General features: G+C 42.2%; 1 protein-coding gene across 4 annotated transcripts in view; it reads right to left on the bottom strand.

Moving 5' to 3' along the window:
* LOC124035603 (furin-like) overlaps positions 1-26,613 on the bottom strand; it is a 239,223-nt gene that overhangs the window by 19,393 nt on the left and 193,217 nt on the right. For all 4 annotated transcript variants that reach the window (XM_046349150.1, XM_046349143.1, XM_046349133.1 and 1 more), the window contains exons 8-10: positions 20,104-20,276; positions 13,705-13,917; positions 9,528-9,628 (exon numbers count right to left, since the gene is read on the bottom strand). In XM_046349150.1, coding sequence (XP_046205106.1) covers positions 9,528-9,628; positions 13,705-13,917; positions 20,104-20,276 — 487 coding nt within the window. The remainder of the gene's footprint in view (positions 1-9,527; positions 9,629-13,704; positions 13,918-20,103; positions 20,277-26,613) is intronic.

Below are 26,613 nucleotides of genomic sequence, written 5' to 3' on the forward strand. Positions count from 1 at the left end.
GGCAGCATCATGTTGTGGGGGTGCTTTGCTGCAAGAGGGACTGGTGCATTTCACAAAATAGATGGCGTCATGAGGGAGGACAATTATGTGGATATATTGAAGCAACATCTCAAGACATCAGTCAGGAAGTTAAAGCTTGGTCGCAAATGTGTCTTCCGAATGGACATTGACCCCAAGCATACTTCCAAAGTTGTGGCAAAATGGCCTAAGGACAACAAAGTCAAGGTATTGGAGTGGCCATCACAAAGCCCTGACAAAGCCCTGACCTCAATCATATAGAAAATGTGTGGGCAAAACTGAAAAAGCATGTGCGAGCAAGGAGGCCTACAAACCTGACTCAGTTACACCAGCTCTGTCAGGAAGAATGGGCCAAAATTCACCCAACTTATTGTGGGAAGCTTGTGGAAGGCTACCCAAAACATTTGACCCAAGTTAAACAATTTAAAGGCAATGCTACCAAATACTAATTGAGTGTATGTAAACTTCTGACCCACTGGGAATGTTATGAAAGAAATAAAAGCTTAAATAAATCATTCTCTCTACCATTATTCTGACATTTCACATTCTTAAAATAAAGTGGTGATCCTAACTGACCTAAGACAGGGAATTTCTACTAGGATTAAATGTCAGGAATTGTGAAAAACTGAGTTTAAATGTATTTGGCTAAGGTGTATGTAAACTTCCGACTTCAACTGTAGCTAACTAAACTAGAACGTGTGTGACTAAAACCAGTGCGGCAAGCATTTTTCTGTATGAATGTTTTCAGTCATCAGTGCATGCCATTTACATTTGAAATATATAGCTGATAAATTTGGTATTGAATAACAGTGTAATTTACATGATACTTTCAGAAAGAAAACATTTTCATAATGAACAGCTAGTGTGTGCTTGTCATAACAAGCTCACATTGGATCAGGTCTAGATGGAATCAAGCTTTTGTCAAATTTAAGTCTAAAGTAGATTTTATCTAACCCTTTTCCTAACCTTAACCTAATTCTCCTAACCTGACATGTTGTGTATAAACCCGCTACGAAAAGTAAATTCTGACTAAAGTTGGATCCCTTCTTGCCATGACCCTCTCATTTTGTTAGTTTCCCTAAAAGCCTTTCATCCTAATAGTAACATACAGTGCATTCAGAAAGTATTCATATCCCTTGACTTATTCCCCATTTTGTTGTGTTACAGCCTGAATTCAAAATGGATTAAATATATTTGTTCCCTCACCCATCTACACACAATACCCATAATGACAAACTGAAAATATGTTTTTAGAAATTGTATTTAAATTGAAATACAGAAGTATCTAATTTACATAAGTATTCACACCGATGAGTCAATACTTTGTAGATATTTTGTCAATACTTTGGCAGTGATTACAGTCTTTCTGGGTAAGTCTCAAAGAGCTTTTCACACCTGGATTGTGCAACATTTGTTGAACAGTGCTAGACAACCATTTTCAGGTCAAGCCATAGATTTTCAAGTAGATAAGTCAAAACTGTAACTTGGCCACTCAGGAACATTCACTGTCTTCTTGGTAAGAAACTCTAGTGTAGATTTAGACTTGTGTTTTAGGTTATTGTCCTGCTGAAAGTGAATTCCTCTTCCAGAGTCTGGTGGAAAGCAGACTGAACCAGGTTTTTCTCTATGATTTAACCTGTGCTTAGCTCCATTATTTTTTTTTGTTATCCTGAAAAACGGAATGATTACAAGCATACCCATAACCACTATGCTTGAAAATAAGTAGATCGTTACTCAATAATGTGTTGTATTGGATTTGCCCCAAACACAGCACTTTGTATTCAGGAGAAAATGTTTCCTTCCTCTCCGGCGACTGAGTTAGGAAGTGTCACGACTTCCACCGAAGTTGGTCCCTCTCCTTGTTTGGGCAGTGTTCGGCGGTTGACGTCACCTGCTTTCTTGTCACCACCGATCCATGTTTCATTTTTGTTTTGTTTTGTCTTCATTATACTCACCTGGTTTCCATTCCAATATCAGTGTTCCTTATTTAACCCTCTGGCTTCCCCTGTTGTTTTGTGCGTGATTGCTTTTGTCAAGTGGTTCCGTGTACGTGATCTGGATTGTTTATGTTTATCCTTGTTGGATATTTGTTGAATTTGAGTAAATATCGTGGCTTTACTCATACCTGTGTTCTGCGCCTGACTCCACCTTATTCCATTCACCTAGAACAGTGACAGGAAGGATGCATGTAGTTACTCCATCCACCATCCAAAGCGTAATGAATAACTTCACCATGGTCAAAGGGATATTCAATGCCTGATTTTTTTATTTTGACCCATCTACCAATAGGTGCCCTTCTTAGCGAGGCACTGCAAAACCTCCCTGGTCTTTGTGGTTGAATCTGTGATTGAAATTCACTGCTCGACTGAGGGACTTGACAGACAGTGCATATGGAAAGTATTCAGACCCCTTGACCTTTTCCACATTGTGTTACCTTATAGCTCTATTCTAAAATTCTAAATAAACGTTTTCTTCATCAATCTACACACAATACCAAATAATGTCAAAGGAAAAATGTTTATTTTTATTTTTTAGAAATGCTAGCAAATGTATACATAAAAAAATAAGAAATTACCTTATTTACATAAGTATTCAGACCCTTTGCTATGAGACTCAAAATTGAGCTCAGGAGCATCCTGTTTCCATTGATCATCCTTCATATGTTTCTACAACTTGATTGGAGTCCACCTGTGGTAAATTAAATTGATTGGACATGATTTGGAAAGGCACACACCTGTCCATATAAGGTCCCACAGTTGACAGTGCATGTCAGAGCAAAAACCAAGCCATGGGGTCGAAGGAATTGTCCTTAGAGCTCCGAGACAGGATTGTGTCTAGGCACAGATCTGGGGAAGGGTACCAAAACATTTCTGTGGCATTGAAGGTCCCCAAGAACACAGTGGCCTCCATTATTCTTAAATTGAAGAAGTTTGGAACCACCAAGACTCTACCTAGAGCTGGCAGCCCGGCCAAACTGAGCAATCAGTGTTGAAGGGTCTTGGTCAGGGAGGTGCCCAAGAACCCGATGGTCTCTCTGACAGAGCTCCAGAGTTCCTCTGTGGAGATGGGAAAACCTTGCAGAAGGACAACTATCTCTGCAGCACATCACCAATCAGGCCTTTATGGTAGAGTGGCCAGATGGAAGCCAATCCTCAGTAAAAGGCACATGACAGCTCAATTGGAGTTTGACAAAAGGCATCTAAAGGACTCTCAGACCATTAGAAACAAGATTTTCTGGTCTTATGAAACTATTTGGCCTGAATGCAAAGCATGTCTGGGTAGGGCTGTTGTGGTGACCATATTACCGCCACACCAGCGGTCACGAGTCATGAAGGCAGTCAAATTCCACATGACCATTTAGTCACGGTAATTAGGCTTCCAAACTCTGATGCTGCAAGTCATTAGTAGCCTACCAAAGTAGCTAACTGCCTGGTACTCAGCACTCTATTGGCCCTCTAATCACTCTGACATCAATGCGAATGTTTTTGACAATCTAATTAAACACTTCAATGTTGTGCAACAGTAAAGAGGCGTCTCCGGGAAGATGGCCTTATAGGCTGAGTTGCAAAGAAAAAGCCATATCTCAGACTAGCCAAAAGAAAGAAAAGATGAAGATGGGCAAAAGAACACAGACACTGGATAAAGGAACTGCCTAGAAGGTCAGCATCCCGAAGTCGCCTCCGCACTGTTGACTTTGAGACGGATGTTTTGTGGGTACTATTTAATGAAGCTGACAGTTGAGGACTTGTGAGGCGTCTATTTCTCAAACTAGACACTCTAATGTACTTGTCCTCTTGCTCAGTTGTGCACCGGGGCCTCCCACTCCTCTTTCTATTCTGGTTAGAGACAGTTTGCGCTATTCTGTGAAGGGAGTAGTACACAGCGTTGTATGAGAGCTTCAGTTTCTTGGCAATTTCTAACATGTAATAGCCTTCATTTCTCAGAACAAGAATAGACTGACAAGTTTCAGAAGCAAGTTCTTTGTTTCTGGCCCTTTTGAGCCAGAACAACATTAACAATGTATACACTGCATTTATGATCAATTTGATGTTATTTTAATGGACAAAAAATGTGCTTAATTTCTAAGTGACTGCAAACTAATTTTCAACATAAAAATGCACCTTTACAATAAAAGCATTACATGCATAATTGCATTTGCGGTCACTTTTGATAATGGTGTTTTCCGCTAATGGAACATTCACGCTTTTAGCCTAATACCAGCTGTGCATTGCTGCGCTTATAATGTGAAAAGAAATAGCCTAATAGTTTATCAACCTTTTAAGCAAAACGTTCTGATCTGTTGCATTAGCTACTTTGCATAAACAAATGTTTTTTTTAGTGGTTGTATTAATTTACAATCTATCGCATCCCACAACTGTCACAGACTGTTTGGAATATTTATTTCTCGCACAGAATATATTAGGTTGACTTTTGTACTATGGGGGATAGTAGATTGACATAGGCTAGTGCTTTTGCTATTTGTTAGGCCTACTCATCTTGTTGGCTGACGAAAAGTACATGTGGACAGTTCTTCCAATATCTTCAATATGCACCTCGGAATTGGATAAGGACGCTCACAGTTGCTTTGCGGATGTGTCTGTCTTAACTTGTATCCTGTGAGAAAGACCGGATCATGTGTGATGGAGAGCCATGTGAGTGAGAGACGCTTCGGATTACGCATCACATTCAGGGCAAACGCAGCACTCCGGGCTGCAAAAGGCATGGATTTTTTTAGGGTGCATTATGGCCACAAAGGAGATGCTGCCATGTAATTTGAGGCATTATCAAGTGCTTGTCAAATTGTGAATGAGCGAGGATTAGAGTGTGTACAACATGTGCAAAAAAGCAGAGCTCATGCCTTTCAAGCAACTTCTTTCAAATCATCATTTGAGTCTCATCTTGTAGCCTTACAATGTATTATAAATGAAAACATATAGCCCAACATTTGTAGAACAACTAGAGTTACATTAATAATTCTAAATTAAACATATAGAAGTACTTACTTCTTTGTTAACAAGAATAGCCGCATGTGCGCACTCCCTCAAATCGTTTGGAGAAAATATGTATATTATATTCATCTTTTCTCAATTGTATTCTTCATACTATTAAATAATATAAAATAATGAAACAGAATTATAAACAAATCCTGTCTGCTAAATTAACTAGTGTAGCCCACAGCCATTTGGCACGGCCACATCAGGCCCTAACATAAGGACAACTCAGAGTATGCTAATCTTTTCTTCTGAAATACTACATTTTCTTTATACCATGCTTCTTTGGACCTGTCTAAAATAAATAATGGATTTATTGTGAAGGTGTAGGCTATATTACATGGATTTATTATAATTTAAAAAATGTGTGGAATGTGTGGAAGCCAGGAGATGCTAAATGTGTTCATGTTAATTAATGGTCAATTACCGTGAGCCCAACAGTTATTTGCTTGCCAATCCCCGGCTGATGAAATTTTGTGACCACCACAGCCCTCGTCTGGAGGAAAACTGGCACCATCCCTATGGTGATGCATGGTGGTGGCAGCATCATGCTGTGGGGATGTTTTTCAGCAGCAGGGAATGGGAGACTAGTCATGACCGAGGGAAAGAGTAACAGAACAAAGTACAGAGAGATCCTTGATCAAAACCTATTCCAGAGCACTCAGGACCTCCGACCTCAGACCCTAAGCACACAGCAAAGACAACGCAGGAGTGGCTTCGGGACAAGTCTCTAAATGTCCTTGAGTGGCCCAGCCAGTACCCGGACTTAAACCCGATCCAACATCTCTGGAGAGACCTGAAAATAGCTGTGCAGCGACGCTCCCCATACAACTTGACAAAGCTTGAGAGGATCTGTAGAGAAGAATAGGAGAAACTCCTCAAATACAGGTGTGCAAAGCTTGTAGCTTCATACCCAAGAAGACTCGAGACTATAATCGCTGCCAAAGATGCTTCAACAAAGTACTGAGTAAAGGGTCTAAATACTTATGTAAATGTGATATTTCAGTGTTTTTTTTATCAATTAGCAAAAAATAAATAAAACTGTTTTTGCTTTGTCATTATGGGGTATTGTGTGTAGATTGATGAGGAAAAAAACGATTTAATCCATTTTAGAATAAGGCTGTAACGTAACAAAATGTAGAAAAAGTCAAGGGGTGTGAATCATTTCTGAACGACCAATAGATACACAACCTTTGTCAGGAAAAAAACTCAGTTGGGAGTGTAAAAGTCTCCCATTCAATTGTGTTCACTTTCAAGTTGTGGGCACAATATAATATAATAATAATAATATATGCCATTTAGCAGACGCTTTTATCCAAAGCGACTTACAGTCATGTGTGTATACATTCTACGTATGGGTGATCCCGGGAATCAAACCCACTACCCTGGCGTTACAAGCGCCATGCTCTACCAACTGAGCTACAGAAGGACCATGCATGCCACCAGGGAAAGACAGAAAATCAAAAGCCAAATCAAAATATGCTGCTGAAATGAACAAGAACAAGCCAGTAAGTTCAAAGACAAATTATAATTTATACCAAACACTTTACAACATTTATTACATTTTAATGATGTTTAAGTGTTAAGTACTTGAAGAAGATAGGGCTTTAAATGGATGTTCCAACTCTGTGGTTCCAACTCTGTGGTCACTAAAGATCCCATGGCATTGCAAGAGTATTGGTGCTTTCAAGACAACTAGAAACTTGGGAAAAAAACTAGGTCAAATCATCACTCAGTGATCTTCAGGTCAGAAAGTTGGAGCTCTAGAAAGATGCCAGAGCTTCCAACTTGGAATTACAAGTTGAATGACTGTTAAAAAAGCATGTAAACTGTATGAATAATGTGTAACAAAATATTTGTAGAAAACAAAAATGTAAAACTGTTACTTTTGTCCTCTGTAGAGGCGAGTGGATGGGCCATGTGGGGTAATTGGGGTACGGGTGGTGAGTTTTCCCTTACATTCTAAAGAGCTTTGGGTGTCTAGGAAAGTGCAAATTAATAATAATAATCATTATTATTATTCAATGTTTTGCCATCTTCCATAGCTTGAAGACCATGCCTTTGTACAGAGATGGAAACTGGCGGACTACAAGGGTATGTTAAGTTAAATAAAGTGCCTAAGTGACAAATAAAGTAACACGGTTGAAGCTTTCATCTTAAATTATCCCAAAATCAAATGGAAATGTCTGTGAAACTCTGTATGTTTAAATTGTGAATTTTGAAAATAAAATAAAAATTCAATATGTGTGAATTTGTTTGTCTACTTGCCATTTTAAAAACAATGCAGCTATTGGAGTAAACCTATTTTGGGTTAAGACAAGTAACTATGAGTAAGGGCCAACATCATGATAGTAACTATGAGTAAGGGCCAACATCATGATAGTAACTATGAGTAAGGGCCAACATCATGATATTAACTATGAGTAAGGGCCAACATCATGATAGTAACTATGAGTAAGGGCAAACATCATGATAGTAACTATGAGTAAGGGCCAACATCATGATAGTAACTATGAGTAAGGGCCAACATCATGCTAGTAACTATGAGTAAGGGCAAACATCATGATAGTAACTATGAGTAAGGGCAAACATCATGATAGTAACTATGAGTAAGGGCAAACATCATGATAGTAACTATGAGTAAGGGCCAACATCATGATAGTAACTATGAGTAAGGGCAAACATCATGATAGTAACTATGAGTAAGGGCAAACATCATGATAGTAACTATGAGTAAGGGCCAACATCATGATATTAACTATGAGTAAGGGCCAACATCATGATAGTAACTATGAGTAAGGGCAAACATCATGATAGTAACTATGAGTAAGGGCCAACATCATGATAGTAACTATGAGTAAGGGCCAACATCATGATAGTAACTATGAGTAAGGGCAAACATCATGATAGTAACTATGAGTAAGGGCAAACATCATGATAGTAACTATGAGTAAGGGCAAACATCATGATAGTAACTATGAGTAAGGGCCAACATCATGATAGTAACTATGAGTAAGGGCAAACATCATGATAGTAACTATGAGTAAGGGCAAACATCATGATAGTAACTATGAGTAAGGGCAAACATCATGATAGTAACTATGAGTAAGGGCAAACATCATGATAGTAACTATGAGTAAGGGCCAACATCATGATAGTAACTATGAGTAAGGGCAAACATCATGATAGTAACTATGAGTAAGGGCCAACATCATGATAGTAACTATGAGTAAGGGCAAACATCATGATAGTAACTATGAGTAAGGGCAAACATCATGATAGTAACTATGAGTAAGGGCAAACATCATGATAGTAACTATGAGTAAGGGCCAACATCATGATAGTAACTATGAGTAAGGGCCAACATCATGATAGTAACTATGAGTAAGGGCCAACATCATGATAGTAACTATGAGTAAGGGCAAACATCATGATAGTAACTATGAGTAAGGGCAAACATCATGATAAGCTCGCAAGCTGAGTTTGAATAAGACATCCGATTACCACTTTGCATTTAGAATGGTTAGTTTTATGATATCTAATAAATAACCAAATTCATTGATGGATCACTACATAAAATAAATGCATGACTCTCGTCTCCCCATCACACTCCCTCATCTGATTGTTCAAGTAAGTTAGTACCCCTCTCATTGCAAGGTTGCCATAAAGTGTTCCTTTACATAACATTTGACTGTTGTAAAGCACTGTAGTGAATATACTCAATACAAATGCTAACATCTAGTGGTGACATGACAAACTGCATGTTACTGCATTTCGCAGCAACGTTTGTGAACTTGGGAACAGTGCAGTTTCAGATTTATTTGACACAAAGTTTAATTCATTCAGCCCCTTGTTTATTAGTGTGCTTGTGGTACTTCAGCACAAACACTTCTGCATTCTTATCCACAGCCATAGATAGATACATCTTCACAAACCTAAGAAGGTAAACTGAATAATTGTTTTGTATTTATAGAGGATATAGTTGCTTTTTGGTGGTTATCATGTAAACTACAAATCAAATGTTGTTAAATAATGTTAATTTTAATATTTTGTTAAAAAACCTACACTTCTGCTTTCTTATCCACTGCCATAGATATATTTGACTATCTACAGTATATATCAGTAATTGGTGACTTTTGCCTCCCTAAAATCGGTATCATTATCGGACTCAGAAATCCCATATTGGTTGGGCTCTAGACTCTACAATCTGCAAAGGATTCTAACTAGCACCAAAAAGGGTTCCCTATGGGGACTAACCGAAGAATCCTATATAGTTGTACTTGGCATCTTTTGTTTTTAAGAGTTTAGTCTACAGAACTGATCACTGGCTGGCCATGCCAGACTCACCTTCCACCACACACTACTCTTTTCCAGTCGGTTGTCTTATGATATTGAGAGACTATATTCTATTGAGAGACGAATTGAATAGAGATGTTGTAGAGAGAGAGATGACGAGATGTTCTCGTGTGAGAGATGGCAGGTTAACGGAGATATTAGAGTGTAACGGAGATAACTCACTTGGCTTCCAGAGCCAGTGCGATGATCCCAGCAGCCAGGGGGGCTGAGGCTGACGTCCCCGTGTGGGAGTCTGTACACTTCTGTCTCAGGTCTGTAGTCACCTAGGAGAAGAGAGAGAGACGAGAGTAAACAACATCAGTTATATAGAGATCTGATTTGCATGGAAGTTATACAACTTGTGTAAATGCTTTATTTATCTATGCAAAAGAAGTGTGAGTATGTGGATCTCAAGAAAGGATTTTGTAATTTGGGTGACTTCTGCCTAGGCATTCTGGTCTCAGAGCATTTCGTATTATTCTGTATGTAAATCTCAGACACTCAATTTTCGTATGGTTGTATTCATTTGGGGATGTCCATCACAAATTTCATATGATATATTACAAAATATGTTACAAATTTGCAAAACATATGATATGTTATGAATTATAGCTAGGTGGCTAGCGTTAACTAGTTAGCTAGGCTAGGAGTTGGGGTTACGGTTACGGTTAAGTTTAGGAGTTAGGTCAAAGGGTTAAAGTTAGGGTTAGGGTTAGCTAAAAGAGTTAAGGTTAGTGGAAGGGTTAGCTAACATGCTAAGTAGTTGAAACATCAAAAATACCAGGCCTGGTCTTCATAGCAGGTTTTGAAAAGGCACTTGATAAAGTATGACTAGAATTTATATATAAATGCCTGGATTATTTTAATTTTGGTGAATCTCATATACAATCGGTTAAAGCTATGTACAGCAACCCCAGGTGTAAAATAGTAAATAATGGTTACTTCTCAACTTTTAAGAGGAGTACAACAAGGTTGTCCATTGTCTCCCTATCTATTTACTATGAAAAGTGTATCATATTACGTATTGGATCGCTAAAAGACACAGTGTTTACACTACCTTGTAGTTTACCAATAAATTGGGCGGATGGTGAAGTAGACATACTTGGTATTCATATCTCAATAAATGTAAATTAACTTATCACAATCAATTTCAATAGAAAGTTAGCTAAAATAAAGAAGATTCTGCAACCATGGAGAGGTAGACACGTGTCTATTTATGGATAAATCACATTGATTAACTCTTTGGTCCTATCACAGTTTATTTACACTGCCTACTCCAGTCAACTCGTTTTTTAAATCATATGAGCCAAAATATTTAATTTAATTTGAAATGCTAAGACAGACAAAATTAAATGTGCCTATTCATATAATGAATACCCGTTTGGGGGGAAAAAATATTAAATAAAAAAATGTAAACATCTCACTCATTAAAATCTTCCCTCATACATACGTTATGCTTAAGGCTCATACTTTGTTCAAAACCGGCCTTTTTTGCCTTTATACAGATTACAACTTCTCATTTCTGACTGATTGAAAATTAAATTTTGTTTAAAGTATCGCCATACAAAGCTCGTTACAATTTCAGTTTTATCCTCCAGAAAAGATAGAACAAATATTACAACAAATATTATGGTTAAACTCAAATACAGTATACTGATTAATAATAAAACATTCTTTATGGAGTTTTGTGTGTGAACATTTTATTATATTTATTAATGATATTATGAAGAAAAACGATGACGTTATGTCACATATGCAGCTATCGAAAATATATGGGAATGTCTGCTCAATCCAGATTTAGAACCAATTGATTGCAGCATTACCACAAAAATGGAGGATGCAAGTTGAAGAAGGTAGGGAACTTGTTGGTCTGCCATATATTATAGATACAAACTGTATGAAAATAATTGGCATAAATATAAAAATATACAAGTTTAATTTGAGGACAAAAAATGTTGACAGCTGCACCATACAGGTGGCAAAATAAATGGGAAGAGATTTTTGACGTACCGATTCCATGGCACATGGTTTTATGAACTGATACAAAAAAGCAACACTTGATTCGACACTTGAGTTTTTCAATTTAAATTATTATACAACATTCTTGCCACCAACAGGATGCTATATATATGGGGCATACAACAATCTCATCTCTGTAGATTTTGCTGCGAAGAGACAGAATCACTAGATCATTTATTCTGGTATTGCCCATATGTAGCTTGATTCTGGTCACAGGTTCAGGAATAGTTAAAAAATCACAACATCCACTTAAAATTAACTTTACAAATAGCAGTGTTGGGTGATTTTATATAATAATACTTGTTGGAAAGGTTTTCATCTTTAGTTCACAATTTGTGGATACTATACGATTATAAAGGTTCAAAATGTATGTAAAACATCACAGCACAATTGAAAAATATATGGCACATGGAAACCAATGGAGGGTGGTCTATGGTGATAGGTGGGATGGGCTGAGTGTGGCTGAGGGGTGGGATTAAAGAGCTGAGGTCTATGGTGATAGGTGGGATGGGCTGAGTGTGGCTGAGGGGTGGCGTTAAAGAGCTGATGTTCGGTAATGTATTATTGTTATGTGATTGCTATATATAAAAGTATCATGTATGTAAAATGCATGTATATGTAGCAGAAAAGTTGTAAAAAACAAAAAAGATGTGTTCTCCGAATGAATAGGTTAAAAATAATTTAGAAACATGAAAAAGTACCTAAAAAGTAGTAATGCTAAAGTTATGCATGATGAGATTCGAACTTGCAACCTTCGGGTTGCTAGATGTTCGCTTTATACACCCACCTGTCCACCCCGAGCAACCATGGTTGCTAGACATTCTCTTTATACACCCTCCCAACCACCCTACTTTTTTTTTGCCTTTAGCTTAAGTTTGTTTTACGTAACCATACGGAACGTAACATATTATACTAAATGGAGTGTCGTCCTAGGAGGGACGAAAAGGTGGTGGAAAAGAGGAAAATGGAAGGAAAGTTGTGAGAGAGGAGAGGAGGAAAAAAAGGGGGACAGAGCAGAGGCGTAGTTTAGAGTGTTGTGTCACTTGTCAGAGGCAGACTTAATCCCCTCAGAGTGACACAGTGACACAGCCAGACTGAGAGGTGTATGTTTATTCACCTGCAGCAGCCCTCTGGTGTGTTTGGGAGGAAAGCGGAGAAAGCGTTGAGTTGCAGGACTGTTTAAGTTATTTGTGGTCCCTATATTGACAAAAAGCTTAGAGGAAGTGTGGTGTTTCTTGGACTGTTTGTCAGTATATTAGTCACTATTAAGCTAAAAACTGACCAGAAGCGGGTGGGCGGAGCAAGCAGAGCGAGGCGGGTGGAAACGATGGGACAGGCAGAGCAGTGACTGTATGCTAGCAGGATAGTCTCCAATCATCTTTGCTGATAGTGATGTTGTGTTTCCATAAGCATTTCGCTACACCCGTAATAACATCTCCTAAACATGTGTATGTGACCAATAAAATTAGATTTGATAAGTGGATGAATTGGTCTAATTTAGCATGTATGCTAAAGCCTCAACCCTTAACTACCTCTTCCAATTCAAATGAGCTCGAAAGAGAGAGAATGATAATATGATTTCTATTGTTTTGTGTGACTACAGTGGCAGCGATAAAACACAAAAATAGAGACACGCTCTAATTGAGCAAGGCATCAAAGCGGACCCGCCCTGCTTCGGTTGGGTCATTATAATTCAAAACAATGCATTCCAAAATAAATAATACACATGCTTGCCTTCTGTGAGTTTAGGCCATTAATTTGGTATGAATCAATGTCTTTTTCACGTGGAGGTTTACTCTGCTGTAGATATGAGTGTGTTTGTGTGCCAGTGTCAATCTGTTTCTATGAGGTTTCCTCATGTGTGTATGCGTGTATGTGTTTGTGTATCAGAGGTACTTGCTAAAAGTTTCTGGTTAAGGTTGCCGTTACTGTGGGTGTGTGGGTGAATCATTATTCCAAATTATTAGGAGACTGTTTTATGTTGTGCTTTTGTGCTTTATTGTGTGTGATGAAGAGATCCTCCTGGACCTTGAGGGATTGCTATAATGATGCCTCACGATCTGTTTCTCATTGGGGTTTCCGGAGCTGAAAATATGTGGCGAGTGTAGGTGTAAAGGTGGGAGTGTGTATGTATGTGTGTATCAGTGGTACTTACTATCTGTTTCTTGTTGTGGCTGCCAAAGCTGAAGAACATGGTGAGGGTGAATGTAGGTCTGTGTGTGTGTGTTTATCGGGGTGTCACAGGGGGAGTTTGGATATGCAAAAAACACATTTCCAATGGACGAATATAAGCACCCACCAAATTATTATTATTATTATTTGTATTATTATTACTACTCACTATCTGTTTCTCGTTGGGGTTCCCAGAGCTGAAGGTGGTGGCGAGGGTGGAGGAGCAGGCCTCGCTGTACCAGGGTACCATGCCGTACTGGGTGGTGCTGCTGATGGATAGTGTGTAGATGCTGTTGGTGTAGCCGTCACAGTTACAGCTGTCCTTCTCACGACCACCATTCCCCGATGCCCACACAAAGATGGAGCCCAGCCTGCCTCGGCCCTGGAAATGTACACATATAGATAAGGATAACACGCAGGCATCTAGAACACACACAAGCACAGATAACACACACACACATATTTAAACAAACATACAGTACACACAGGCATAGATAGCACACCCACACGTTCCAGGGTGTGTATGTGGAGAGATGGATAGAGATGGAGTTTTTGTGTGTGTGTGCATGCGTGGATGCATTTGTGTGAGTTTCAAGTTGAGAGACTGATAGTATGAAATATTTCACCAGACAAGGATGTTTTCCCCCATTCTGTAAAAGCCTTGACATCCCTTCCCTCCCTATGATACTGTATGTTATTGTATTTCTACTGACAAACACTGTACTGCTGCTGGCATACAGTGCATTCGGAAAGTATTAAGACCCCTTGACTTTTTCTACATTTTGTTAAATTACATCACTACTCTAAAATGTATTAAATTGTCCCCCCCCATCAATCTTCACACAATACTACATAACGACAAAGCAAAAAAATGTTTTATTTTTATTTTGCAAATGTACAGAAAAATGTAAAACTGAAATATCACATTTACATAAGTATTCAGACCCTTTACTCAGTACTTTGTTGAAGTACCTTTGGCAGTGATTACAGCCTCGAGTCTTCTTGGGTATGACGCTACTTGGCACACCTGTATTTGGGGAGTTTCTCCCATTCTTCTCTGCAGATCCTCTCAAATCAAATCAAATCAAATGTATTTATATAGCCCTTCGTACATCAGCTGATATCTCAAAGTGCTGTACAGAAACCCAGCCTAAAACCCCAAACAGCAAGCAATGCAGGTGTAGAAGCACGGTGGCTAGGAAAAACTCTCTAGAAAGGCCAAAACCTAGGAAGAAACCTAGAGAGCAGCCAGGCTATGTGGGGTGGCCAGTCTTCTTCTGGCTGTGCCGGGTGGAGATTATAACAGAACATGGCCAAGATGTTCAAATGTTCATAAATGACCAGCATGGTCGAATAATAATAAGGCAGAACAGTTGAAACTGGAGCAGCAGCACAGTCAGGTGAACTGGGGACAGCAAGGAGTCATCATGTCAGGTAGTCCTGGGGCATGTTCCTAGGGCTCAGGTCAGTTGAAACTGGAGCATCAAGCATCAGGTCTCTCCAGAGATTTTGGATCTGGTTCAAGTCCTGGCTCTGTCTGCCTCAAGGATATTCAGAGACTTGTCCCGAAGCGACTCCTGTGTGCTTAGGGTTGATGTCCTTTTGGAAGGTGAACCTTCGCCCCCAGTCTGAGGTGCTGAGCACTCTGGAACAGGTTTTCATCAAGGATCCCTCTGTACTTTGCTCCATTCATCTTTCCCTCGATCCTGACTAGTCTCACAGTCCCTGTCACTGAAAAATATCCCCACATCATGATGCTGCCACCACGATGCTTCACCGTAGGGATGGTGTCAGGGTTCCTTCAGACGTGATGCTTGTTATGTGCCTTTCACTGAGGAGTCGACTGATTGGTGGAGTGCTGCAGAGATGGTTGTCCTTCTGGAAGATACTCCCATCTCCACAGAGGAAGTCTGGAGCTCTGTCAGAGTGACCATCGGGGTCTTGGTCACCTCCCCGACAAAGGCCCTTCTCCCGCGTTTGCTCAGTTTGGCCGGGCAGCCGGCTCTAGGAAGAGTCTTAGTGGTTCCAAACTTCAAACATGATGGAAGCCACTGTGTTTTTGGGTACCTTCAATGCTGAAGAAATGTTTTAGTATCCATCCCCAGACCTGTGCCGTGACACAATCCTGTCTCGGAGCTCTACAGACAATTCCTTCAACCACATGGCTTGGTTTTTGCGTATGAATACATATGTAAGTTGTATTTATTTTACTAGGCGAGTCAGTTAAGAACAAATTCTTATTTTCAATGACAGCCTAGGAACTGACAGCCTAGAAACTGCCTTGTTCAGGGGCAGAACAACATATTTTTTACCTTGTCAGCTCGGGGATTTGATCTTGCAACCTTTCGGTTACTCATCCAAAGCTCTAACCACTAGACTACCTGCCTCTACCTAAGATAAATCTGTTTTTTATTTTGTAATACATTTGCAAATATTTCTAAAAACCTGTTTGATTTGTCATTATGGGATATTGTGTGTAATTTAATCAATTTTAGAATAAGGCTGAAATGTAATAAAATATGGAAAAGGTCTAGGGGTTTGAATACTTTCCGAATGCACTGTAATTCATAAACAATGGCAGGCTATTTACTGTACACAGTTAGTTGACTGTGATTTGTTAGACAGATAAATTAGGGCATCATTGTACTGGGAGGAGCGGCATCATGATACAGTATAATATTATCTACTGAATACACTTATATCCACCTCCTCTCCATCATTCATCTCCATAAAGATGCCATTAGTCACAACTAAATGAAACAGATTAACTGGGCCTTTCCATCACAACAGGCGGTAAGCATATCTCAATAAAGATATACTTTGAAGCTTTTTTTCTTTTCATAACCAAATATGAGAGGAGGTATACTGAGGATATACTGAGGAGAAGATATCATTTGGAGGGAGAGGGAGAGAGAAAGGATCTAGGGAGAGAGAGAAAACGAGGTGGAGAAAGACAACATTCAATAATGAAAAGGATATGAGCAGAGTGGCACAGTTGGATAGATATGAAGAAATAAAGGGATTGATTGAAAATGTGAAAGAGGTTGCATAAAAGAGCAGGGGAGAGACGAGATGAAGGGAGGGATAGAGGGGCTAAATAGGCACACACTCTACCTCACACTGCATTGTGCCTCAACTCCAGCTGAGACTAAGATGAGAAGCAGTGGAGGTGGGCGTGGGAGTGCCAGCAACATGAACAAAACAAATCATATCTCACACAAGCACATGCACACAACACTGCTTAGGGAACTTAGCCACAGTCTGTATGGATTTAAAGTAGTGCTGTGAGAATGTTATTTCCTAATCCCTGTACTCTGTGGAGAGTTTTCCCCAGCATGACTTAGTGGGACTCTCCTGCTCACCACTGGATGGGCATTTAAAAGGCCAACAGCCCTCACAATCCCTATTTTATTCCACCACTGATGAATTGCTTGTTTTCTTAATGACTAAATCAACAGGTATTCCTAATCTTTCCTAATCTTTCTATAATCCTGCAGGTTAGTATTTTTCATCAAATTGTACTGGAGGCAGCTCTGCAGAGTGGTCACTAGCTGGTACAATCATGAATTCAAAAACCGGATTTTAAACTTAACCCTGACCTTAACCACACTGCTCACCCTAATGTCTAACCATAACTTCAAATTAGCAACAAAAAGTACACTTTTTTTTCATGAATTTTTACAATATAGCAAAGTATGGCTTTGCAGCTGGCCTATCTAAGACTCATAACAATAAGCATCAACCTGCCATTAAACTAGTGTTAGATATGAGATTTTACTATATGAATCTTATGTCTTCCATTAAAACTCGCTCTCCCACATTTTTACAAAGATGGCTATTCGCTATTCCAGGGTTTCTCAAACCTTTTGGGACTGGGGACCCTTTTTGTGATAGCAAATTCATCAGGGACCCCCTCATAATCAGAACACAGCTTGAGTGAGATAAAAAAATAGCATACAAGGAGGTCTACTATAACTTTGGCAAGTGCATGGCCGGACGAACCAAGTCTCAGGCCCTGGAAGGAACATTTTGCTGTCTTTAAGCTAATTTCCTTCAATTCCACACATTTTGTCAAGGGGCAGAGAGATGTTTTTTAATGTTACAACTTAAAAAAATTGCAGTTTTAAAGCTTAAATTACAGTGCATTAAAAAAATGGGGAATACAAGAAGTATCGATTTGAAATATTTGTAATTGGTAGACTACAGTGAATACCAATATGCCTGTGAGCATCTCAGACCCATGTTGCCCACAGTTAAGAACATAAATTGTAGAATAATAATATTACATTGTATTATTTTACAACCTTTAAACTTATTCCACAGATCCCTTGGCCAAAATTGGTTTAATCTGTTGTTGTTAGTAATATTAATTAAAGATTTGTTATATATATTTTGATATCTGGCCACAGACCCAACTTTGAGAACCCCTGCTCTATTCCCCTCCTGTCTAAATCTGACCCTACGTCAGCAATTTCTCTCCTATTTCTTCTCTCCCATTTGTCATTCCACCATTGTATTAATGGGTTTCTGTTAATGTCCCATGCTGACACATGAGGAATGGTCTCGTTAACCTCAGATGATTTGTCCAATCCATCTGGGGCTCACTCCATCAAACCCAATGGGCCTGCTCGGACTCAGAGGGCAGGGGAAGAAACTAGGCGAGGGGATTGTATGTGGTTCTACGAGATGTGTATGATGTGTATGATATGGATATTGTATTGGGTGTTCGTTCTGGCCTGAAGTACCAGGTGTAACTATCATGTCAGGTCTACTGCGTGCTCTCTGCTTGACGTCATTTCCGGTCACAACTTGCAGATTTGTTTACGAGTTGCTGTGCGTTTTGTTGCCAACCTATTTTGCTACCTGACAACTTTACGTTTTTTACTTTTTAATTACCGTTTATATTTTTGTTTTTTCCCTCAACTTTTTCACTCCGGACGCTTTATCTGGACACGGTTCATCAGGACCTCCAACAGCCGAAGCTAAGTAGTAACAGTAACATTAACATGATGCATTCTAATTGCAGTCGCTGTACTCATAATATACAGGAGAACGATCGCCTTACGGCGAGGATAGCTGTGCTACAAGCCCAGCTTCAGACGCAATCGTTAGGCAAGGGTAATTTCAGTGTAGGAAAGGATGAAACAGCGTCTGTGCCACCAGTAAGTACAGATAGTAGTATAAATCCCCTGGCACAGTCCCTGCAGCCGGACAACTTTCTCACGGTTTCTGGAAGGAAATGCTGTAGGAATGCTCAACCGGTGTCACTCATTCAGCCGACAGAAACTTTCAACCGGTTTTCCCCATTAAGCAGCGAGTCGGAGTCAGAGGCCGAGTCTTCTCTGGTCTCTACTCCTCCCGTTACGGGGTCTGAGACGCTGAAGATTCCCACCATTAGTTCTGAAAATTGAAAACTCTAGTCATTGGCGACTCCATCAGTTTGTTATATCTGGAGTACTTCTCCTGTCCTATTCGGTGTCCTGTGTGAATCTAAGTGTGCGTTCTCTAATTCTCTCTTTCTCTCTTTCTTTCTCTCTCTCCGAGGACCTGAGCCCTAGGACCATGCCCCAGGACTACCTGACATGATGACTCCTTGCTGTCCCCAGTCCACCTGGCCGTGCTGCTGCTCCAGTTTCAACTGTTCTGCCTTATTATTATTCGACCATGCTAGTCATTTATGAACATTTGAACATCTTGGCCATGTTCTGTTATTATCTCCACCCGGCACAGCCAGAAGAGGACTGGTCACCCCACATGTGCTCTGTCTAATTCTCTCTTTCTCTCTTTCTTTCTCTCTCTCGGAGGACCTGAGCCCTAGGACCATGCCCCAGGACTACCTGACATGATGACTCCTTGCTGTCCCCAGTCCACCTGGCCGTGCTGCTGCTCCAGTTTAAACTGGTCTGCCTTATTATTATTCGACCATGCTGCTCATTTATGAACATTTTGAACATCTTGGCCATGTTCTGTTATAATCTCCACCGGCACAGCCAGAAGAGGACTGGCCACCCCACATAGCCTGGTTCCTCTCTAGGTTTCTTCCTAGGTTTTGGCCTTTCTAGGGAGTTTTTCCTAGCCACCGTGCTTCTACACCTGCATTGCTTGCTGTTTGGGGTTTTAGGCTGGGTTTCTGTACAGAACTTTGAGATATCAGCTGATGTACGAAGGGCTATATAAATACATTTGATTTGAATAACATACTCTCAGTAAACCCATCAAATAAGACAGTGGTGAATAGTTACAGTACTGGCGTGACATGACAGTAATTCCTGCTGGTGCTCCAGGCCAGAACACGCTCAAGATCAAGTATGGCGGTTGTATCACTTGTCAGAGTTTTACTTTAGAAATAATTTATACTGGATCTCATAATGGAAAACCTAATCATCTTCTAAGATAATTTGTGAGTATGTGTGTATAACGTAGAATTTAATACAGCAGTACGGTGAGTCCAAGACTAGTTTCCACTCTGGGACAATACAGTTGATCCTGTCCTTTCTATGTGTGTTTCTTTGAAACAACATCTGGTAGGTATGTATCATGAACCATGTTTGCTCCAGTAATGACTAACCTCAGTGACTCCTCGGAGGAAGGCCTCCTTGGCTAGCTTGGCGGGGCCGTCTACCGTCTTCCCATCATCCTCTGGGCCCCAGCTGGCGCTGTAGATGTGGATGTGCTGTGAGTTCAGGCTGAGGGAGTGGGCCTCCACCATGTCTGTCACCTCCCCGTCCAGCATACGCACACCTGAACACACACACATGCATACAAGCGCAAACACGCACACACGCACACACACACAAACACACACACACAAGGAGAGATAGAAAGAGTGGGGGGTGAAGTCAGAGGGGAAATAAACAAAATAATACAGGCAGGGTGAGGCAGAAAGGGAAAAAAGGTGAAGGTGACAGAGAGAGACAGCATGAGAGGAGAAGTAGCAGGGAACAGATCAAAATGTACAGAACGGTTACCTGGAGGAAAATGTGGGAGGGTTATGATTTTTCAATTTCAGTCAAGGAGAGAGTTTAGTATTTTTTAAATCTAGTCCAGGGGAGGGTCATGTAATTTGTAATGGATGAAATTTCAATATTTATCAGTGTTTTAGAATTAGTTGTTTATTAGGCTATATATCGATGTGTGCCTGATGCCGCCCCTCATCTCTGATTCTCCGCTGGGCACGCAATATCAATTGCGCCTATAGGCTATTTAATGTGGTCTCTAAAAAATTATCCATAGCCTTTTGACTATAGCCTATGAAGTGCATGCTCAGGGAAGCACAGAGCAAAGTCATATTTCTAAAACTAGGCTGCATTACAACTCTGCAATGGATATGCCAACCCTGAGCCCCAGCATCCTCAAAAAATATTTTTGATTAGGCCTATTCCAAAATCTTAAGCACAGACTAGCCTATAGGCTATGTTCTGTTCAGTTTGAGAAGGAGAGCATTTAAATGAGAAAGAGGACAGGAGGCCAACTTTGAAACACTATATATACAAAAGTATGTGGACACCCTTCAAATGAATGGATTCAGCTATTTCAGCCACACCCATTGCTGACACATGTATAAAATCGAGCACACAGCCATGCAATCTCCATAGACAAACATTGGCAGTAGAATGGCTTTACTGAAGAGCTCAGTGACTTTCAACGTGTCACCGTCATAGGATGCCACCTTTCCAACAAGTCAGTTTGGTCAAATTTCTGCCCTGCTAGAGCTGTCAACTGTAAGTGCTGTTTGTGAAGTGGAAATGTCTACGAGCAACAATGGCTCAGCCACGAAGTGGTAGGCCACACAAGCTCACAGAACAGGACCACCGAGTGCTGAAGCACATAGCGCGTAAAAATCGTCTGTCCTTGGTTTCAACACTCACTACCGGGTTTCAAACTACCTCTGGAAGAAAATTCAGCACAATAACTGTTCGTATGGAGCTTCATAAAATGGGTTTCCATGACCGAGCAGCCTCACACAAGCCTAAGATCCCCGACAATCGTCGGCTGGAGTGGTGTAAAGCTCGCCGCCATTGGACTCTGGAGTGGTGGAAACACGTTCTATGGAGTGATGAATCACGCTTCACCATCTGGCAGTCCGACGGACAAATCTGGGTTTGGCAGATAGCTGGAGAATGATACCTGCCCCAATGCATAGTGCCAACCGTAAAGTTTGGTGGTGGAGGAATGATGGTCTGGGGCTGTTTTTCATAGTTTGTGCTAGGCCCCTTAGTTCCATTGAAGGGAAATCTTAACAATTCTGTTATGCAGGTGAATGAGGACCCAAAAGCGACTTGGCGAAAACAAAGTCTTTAATCCAGTTTAAGGAAATAGCAATACTCCTAGACAAATCGGAGCGGTAAATAAAGCATAAAAACAATTTCACTCGTAATCACGAGAACTGACTGGAGACTCGATAATAAACTGCAGGTTGCCTCGGGAAGGCACTTGACCGTAGCAGACTCAGACACCTGCTCACCACGCAGCATCTGAGGGAAACACGACACGACAGGGCGATACAAAGACACAGCACGGTGAACAATATACAAGGATCCGACAGGACAGAAACGGAAAACAAGGGGAGAAATAGGGACTCTAATCAGGGGAAAAGATAGGGAACAGGTGTGGGAAGACTAAATGATTGATTAGGGGAATAGGAACAGCTGGGAGCAGGAACGGAACGATAGAGAGAAGAGAGAGAGGAAGGGAGAGAGAAAAAGGGGAACGAACCTAAAAGACCAGCAGGGGAAAACGAACAGAAGGAAAAGCAAAATGACAAGACAATATAAGACAAAACATGACAGTACCCCCACTCACCGAGCGCCTCCTGGCGCACTCGAGAGGAATCCTGGCGGCAACGGAGGAAATCATCAATCAGTGAACGGTCCAGCACGTCCCGAGACGGAACCCAACTCCTCTCCTCAGGACCGTAACCCTCCCAATCCACTAAGTATTGGTGACCCCGTCCCCGAGAACGCATGTCCATGATCCTACGTACCTTGTAAATAGGTGCGCTCTCGACAAGGACGGGAGGGGGGAGGGAAGACGAACGGGGTGCGAAGAAAGGGCTTGACACAGGAGACATGGAAGACAGGATGGACGCGACGAAGATGTCGCGGAAAGTCGCACAGCGACAGGATTGACGACCTGGGAGACACGGAACGGACCAATGAACGCGGAGTCAACTTACGAGAAGCTGTCGTAAGAGGAAGGTTGCGAGTGGAAAGCCACACTCTCTGGCCGCAACAATACCTTGGACTCTTAATCCTACGTTTATTGGCGGCTCTCACAGTCTGTGCCCTGTAACGGCAAAGTGCAGACCTCACCCTCCTCCAGTTGCGCTCACAACGTTGGACAAACGCTTGAGCGGAGGGAACGCTGGACTCGGCAAGCTGGGATGAGAACAGAGGAGGCTGGTAACCCAGACTACTCTGAAACGGAGATAACCCGGTAGCAGACGAAGGAAGCGAGTTGTGAGCGTATTCTGCCCAGGGAGCTGTTCTGCCCAAGACGCAGGGTTTCTGAAAGAAAGGCTGCGTAGTATGTGACCAATCGTCTGATTGGCCCTCTCTCTTGACCGTTAGACTGGGGATGAAACCCGGAAGAGAGACTGACGGACGCACCAATCAAACGACAGAACTCCCTCCAAAACTGTGACGTGAATTGCGGACCTCTGTCTGAAACGGCGTCTAACGGGAGGCCATGAATTCTGAACACATTCTCGATGATGATTTGTGCCGTCTCCTTAGCGGAAGGAAGTTTAGCGAGAGGAATGAAATGTGCCGCCTTAGAGAACCTATCGACAACCGTAAGAATCACAGTCTTCCCCGCAGACAAAGGCAGACCGGTAATGAAGTCTAGGGCGATGTGAGACCATGGTCGAGAAGGAATGGGGAGCGGTCTGAGACGACCGGCAGGAGGAGAGTTACCTGACTTAGTCTGCGCGCAGTCCGAACAAGCAGCCACGAAACGGCGCGTGTCACGCTCCTGAGTCGGCCACCAAAAGCGCTGGCGAATAGAAGCAAGAGTGCCTCGAACACCGGGATGACCAGCTAACTTGGCAGAGTGAGCCCACTGAAGAACAGCCAGACGAGTGGAAACAGGAACGAAAAGAAGGTTACTAGGACAAGCGGACGCAGTGTGCGTGAGTGCTTGCTTAACCTGTCTTTCAATTCCCCAGACTGTCAACCCGACAACACGCCCATAAGGAAGAATCCCTCGGGATCAGTAGAAGCCACAGAAGAACTAAAAAGACGGGATAAGGCATCAGGCTTGGTGTTCTTGCTACCCGGACGGTAAGAAATCACAAACTCGAAACGAGCGAAAAATAACGCCCAACGAGCTTGACGAGCATTAAGTCGTTTGGCAGAACGGATGTACTCAAGGTTCATATGGTCTGTCCAAACGACAAAAAGGAACGGTCGCCCCCTCCAACCACTGTCGCCATTCGCCTAGGGCTAAGCGGATGGCGAGCAGTTCGTGATTACCCACATCATAGTTGCGTTCAGATGGCGACAGGCGATGAGAAAAATAAGCGCAAGGATGAACCTTATCGTCAGACTGGAAGCGCTGGGATAGAATGGCTCCCACGCCTACCTCTGAAGCGTCAACCTCGACAATGAATTGTCTAGTGACGTCAGGAGTAACGAGGATAGGAGCGGACGTAAAACGTTCTTTTAGAAGATCAAAAGCTCCCTGGGCGGAACCGGACCACTTAAAACACGTCTTGACAGAAGTAAGAGCTGTGAGAGGGGTAGCAACTTGACCGAAATTACGAATGAAACGCCGATAGAAATTAGCGAAACCTAGAAAGCGCTGCAACTCGACACGTGACCTTGGAACGGGCCACTCACTGACAGCTTGGACCTTAGCGGAATCCATCTGAATGCCTTCAGCGGAAATAACGGAACCGAGAAAAGTAACGGAGGAGACATGAAAAGAGCACTTCTCAGCCTTCACGTAGAGACAATTCTCTAAAAGGCGCTGGAGAACACGTCGAACGTGCTGAACATGAATCTCGAGTGACGGTGAAAAAATCAGGATATCGTCAAGGTAGACAAAAACAAAGATGTTCAGCATGTCTCTCAGAACATCATTAACTAATGCCTGAAAAACAGCTGGCGCATTGGCGAGACCAAACGGCAGAACCCGGTACTCAAAATGCCCTAACGGAGTGTTAAACGCCGTTTTCCACTCGTCCCCCTCTCTGATGCGCACGAGATGGTAAGCGTTACGAAGGTCCAACTTAGTAAAGCACCTGGCTCCCTGCAGAATCTCGAAGGCTGATGACATAAGGGAAGCGGATAACGATTCTTAACCGTTATGTCATTCAGCCCTCGATAATCCACGCAGGGGCGCAGAGTACCGTCCTTTTTCTTAACAAAAAAACCCCGCCCCGGCCGGAGAGGAAGAAGGCACTATGGTACCGGCGTCAAGAGACACAGACAAATAATCCTCGAGAGCCTTACGTTCGGGAGCCGACAGAGAGTATAGTCTACCCCGAGGAGGAGTGGTCCCCGGAAGGAGATCAATACTACAATCATACGACCGGTGAGGAGGAAGGGAGTTGGCTCGGGACCGACTGAAGACCGTGCGCAGATCATGATATTCCTCCGGCACTCCTGTCAAATCGCCAGGTTCCTCCTGAGAAGTGGGGACAGAAGAAATGGGAGGGATGGCAGACATTAAACACTTCACATGACAAGAAACGTTCCAGGATAGGATAGAATTACTAGACCAATTAATAGAAGGATTATGACATACTAGCCAGGGATGACCCAAAACAACAGGTGTAAAAGGTGAACGAAAAATCAAAAAAGAAATAGTCTCACTGTGGTTACCAGATACTGTGAGGGTTAAAGGTAGTGTCTCAAATCTGATACTGGGAAGATGACTACCATCTAAGGCGAACATGGGCGTAGGCTTGTCTAACTGTCTGAAAGGAATGTCATGTTTCCGAGCCCATGCTTCGTCCATGAAACAACCCTCAGCCCCAGAGTCTATCAAGGCACTGCATGTAGCACCCGAACCGGTCCAGCGTAGATGGACCGACATAGTAGTACAGGATCTAGATGGAGAGACCTGAGTAGTAGCGCTCACCAGTAGCCCTCCGCTTACTGATGAGCTCTGGCTTTACTGGACATGAATTGACAAAATGTCCATCAAATCCGCAATAGAGGCACAGGCGGTTGGTGATCCTCCGTTCCCTCTCCTTAGTCGAGATGCGAATACCTCCCAGCTGCATGGGCTCAGTCTCTGAGCCAGAGGAGGGAGATGGTTGCGATGCGGAGCAGGGAAACACCGTTGACGCGAGCTCTCTTCCACGAGCTTGGTGACGAAGATCTACCCGTCGTTCTATGCGGATGGCGAGAGCAATCAAAGAGTCCACACTGGAAGGAACCTCCCGGGAGAGAATCTCATCTTTGACCACTGCGTGGAGTCCCTCCAGAAAACGAGCGAGCAGCGCCGGCTCGTTCCAGTCACTAGAGGCAGCAAGAGTGCGAAACTCTATAGAGTAATCCGTTATGGATCGATCACCTTGGCATAGGGAAGCCAGGGCCCTAGAAGCCTCCCTACCAAAAACTGAACGGTCAAAAACCCGAATCATCTCCTCTTTAAAGTTCTGGTAATTGTTTGAACAATCAGCCCTTGCCTCCCAGATAGCTGTGCCCCACTCTCGAGCCCGGCCAGTAAGGAGTGAAATGACGTAAGCAACCCGAGCTCTCTCTCTAGAGTATGTGTTGGGTTGGAGAGAGAACACAATATCACACTGGGTGAGAAAGGAGCGGCACTCCTTGGGCTGCCCGGAGTAGCAAGGTGGGTTATTAACCCTAGGTTCCGGAGGCTCGACAGACCAGGAAGTAACAGGTGGCACGAGACGAAGACTCTGGAACTGTCCAGAGAGGTCGGAAACCTGAGCGGCCAGGTTCTCCATGGCATGACGAGCAGCAGACAATTCCTGCTCGTGTCTGCCGAGCATGGCTCCTTGGATCTCGACGGCAGTGTTACGAGCGTCTGTAGTCGCTGGGTCCATTCTTTGGTCGGATCCTTCTGTTATGCAGGTGAATGAGGACCCAAAAGCGACTTGGCGAAA

The sequence above is a fragment of the Oncorhynchus gorbuscha genome, linkage group LG01 (assembly GCF_021184085.1).
Source record: "Oncorhynchus gorbuscha isolate QuinsamMale2020 ecotype Even-year linkage group LG01, OgorEven_v1.0, whole genome shotgun sequence".
Lineage (NCBI taxonomy): Eukaryota > Metazoa > Chordata > Actinopteri > Salmoniformes > Salmonidae > Oncorhynchus > Oncorhynchus gorbuscha.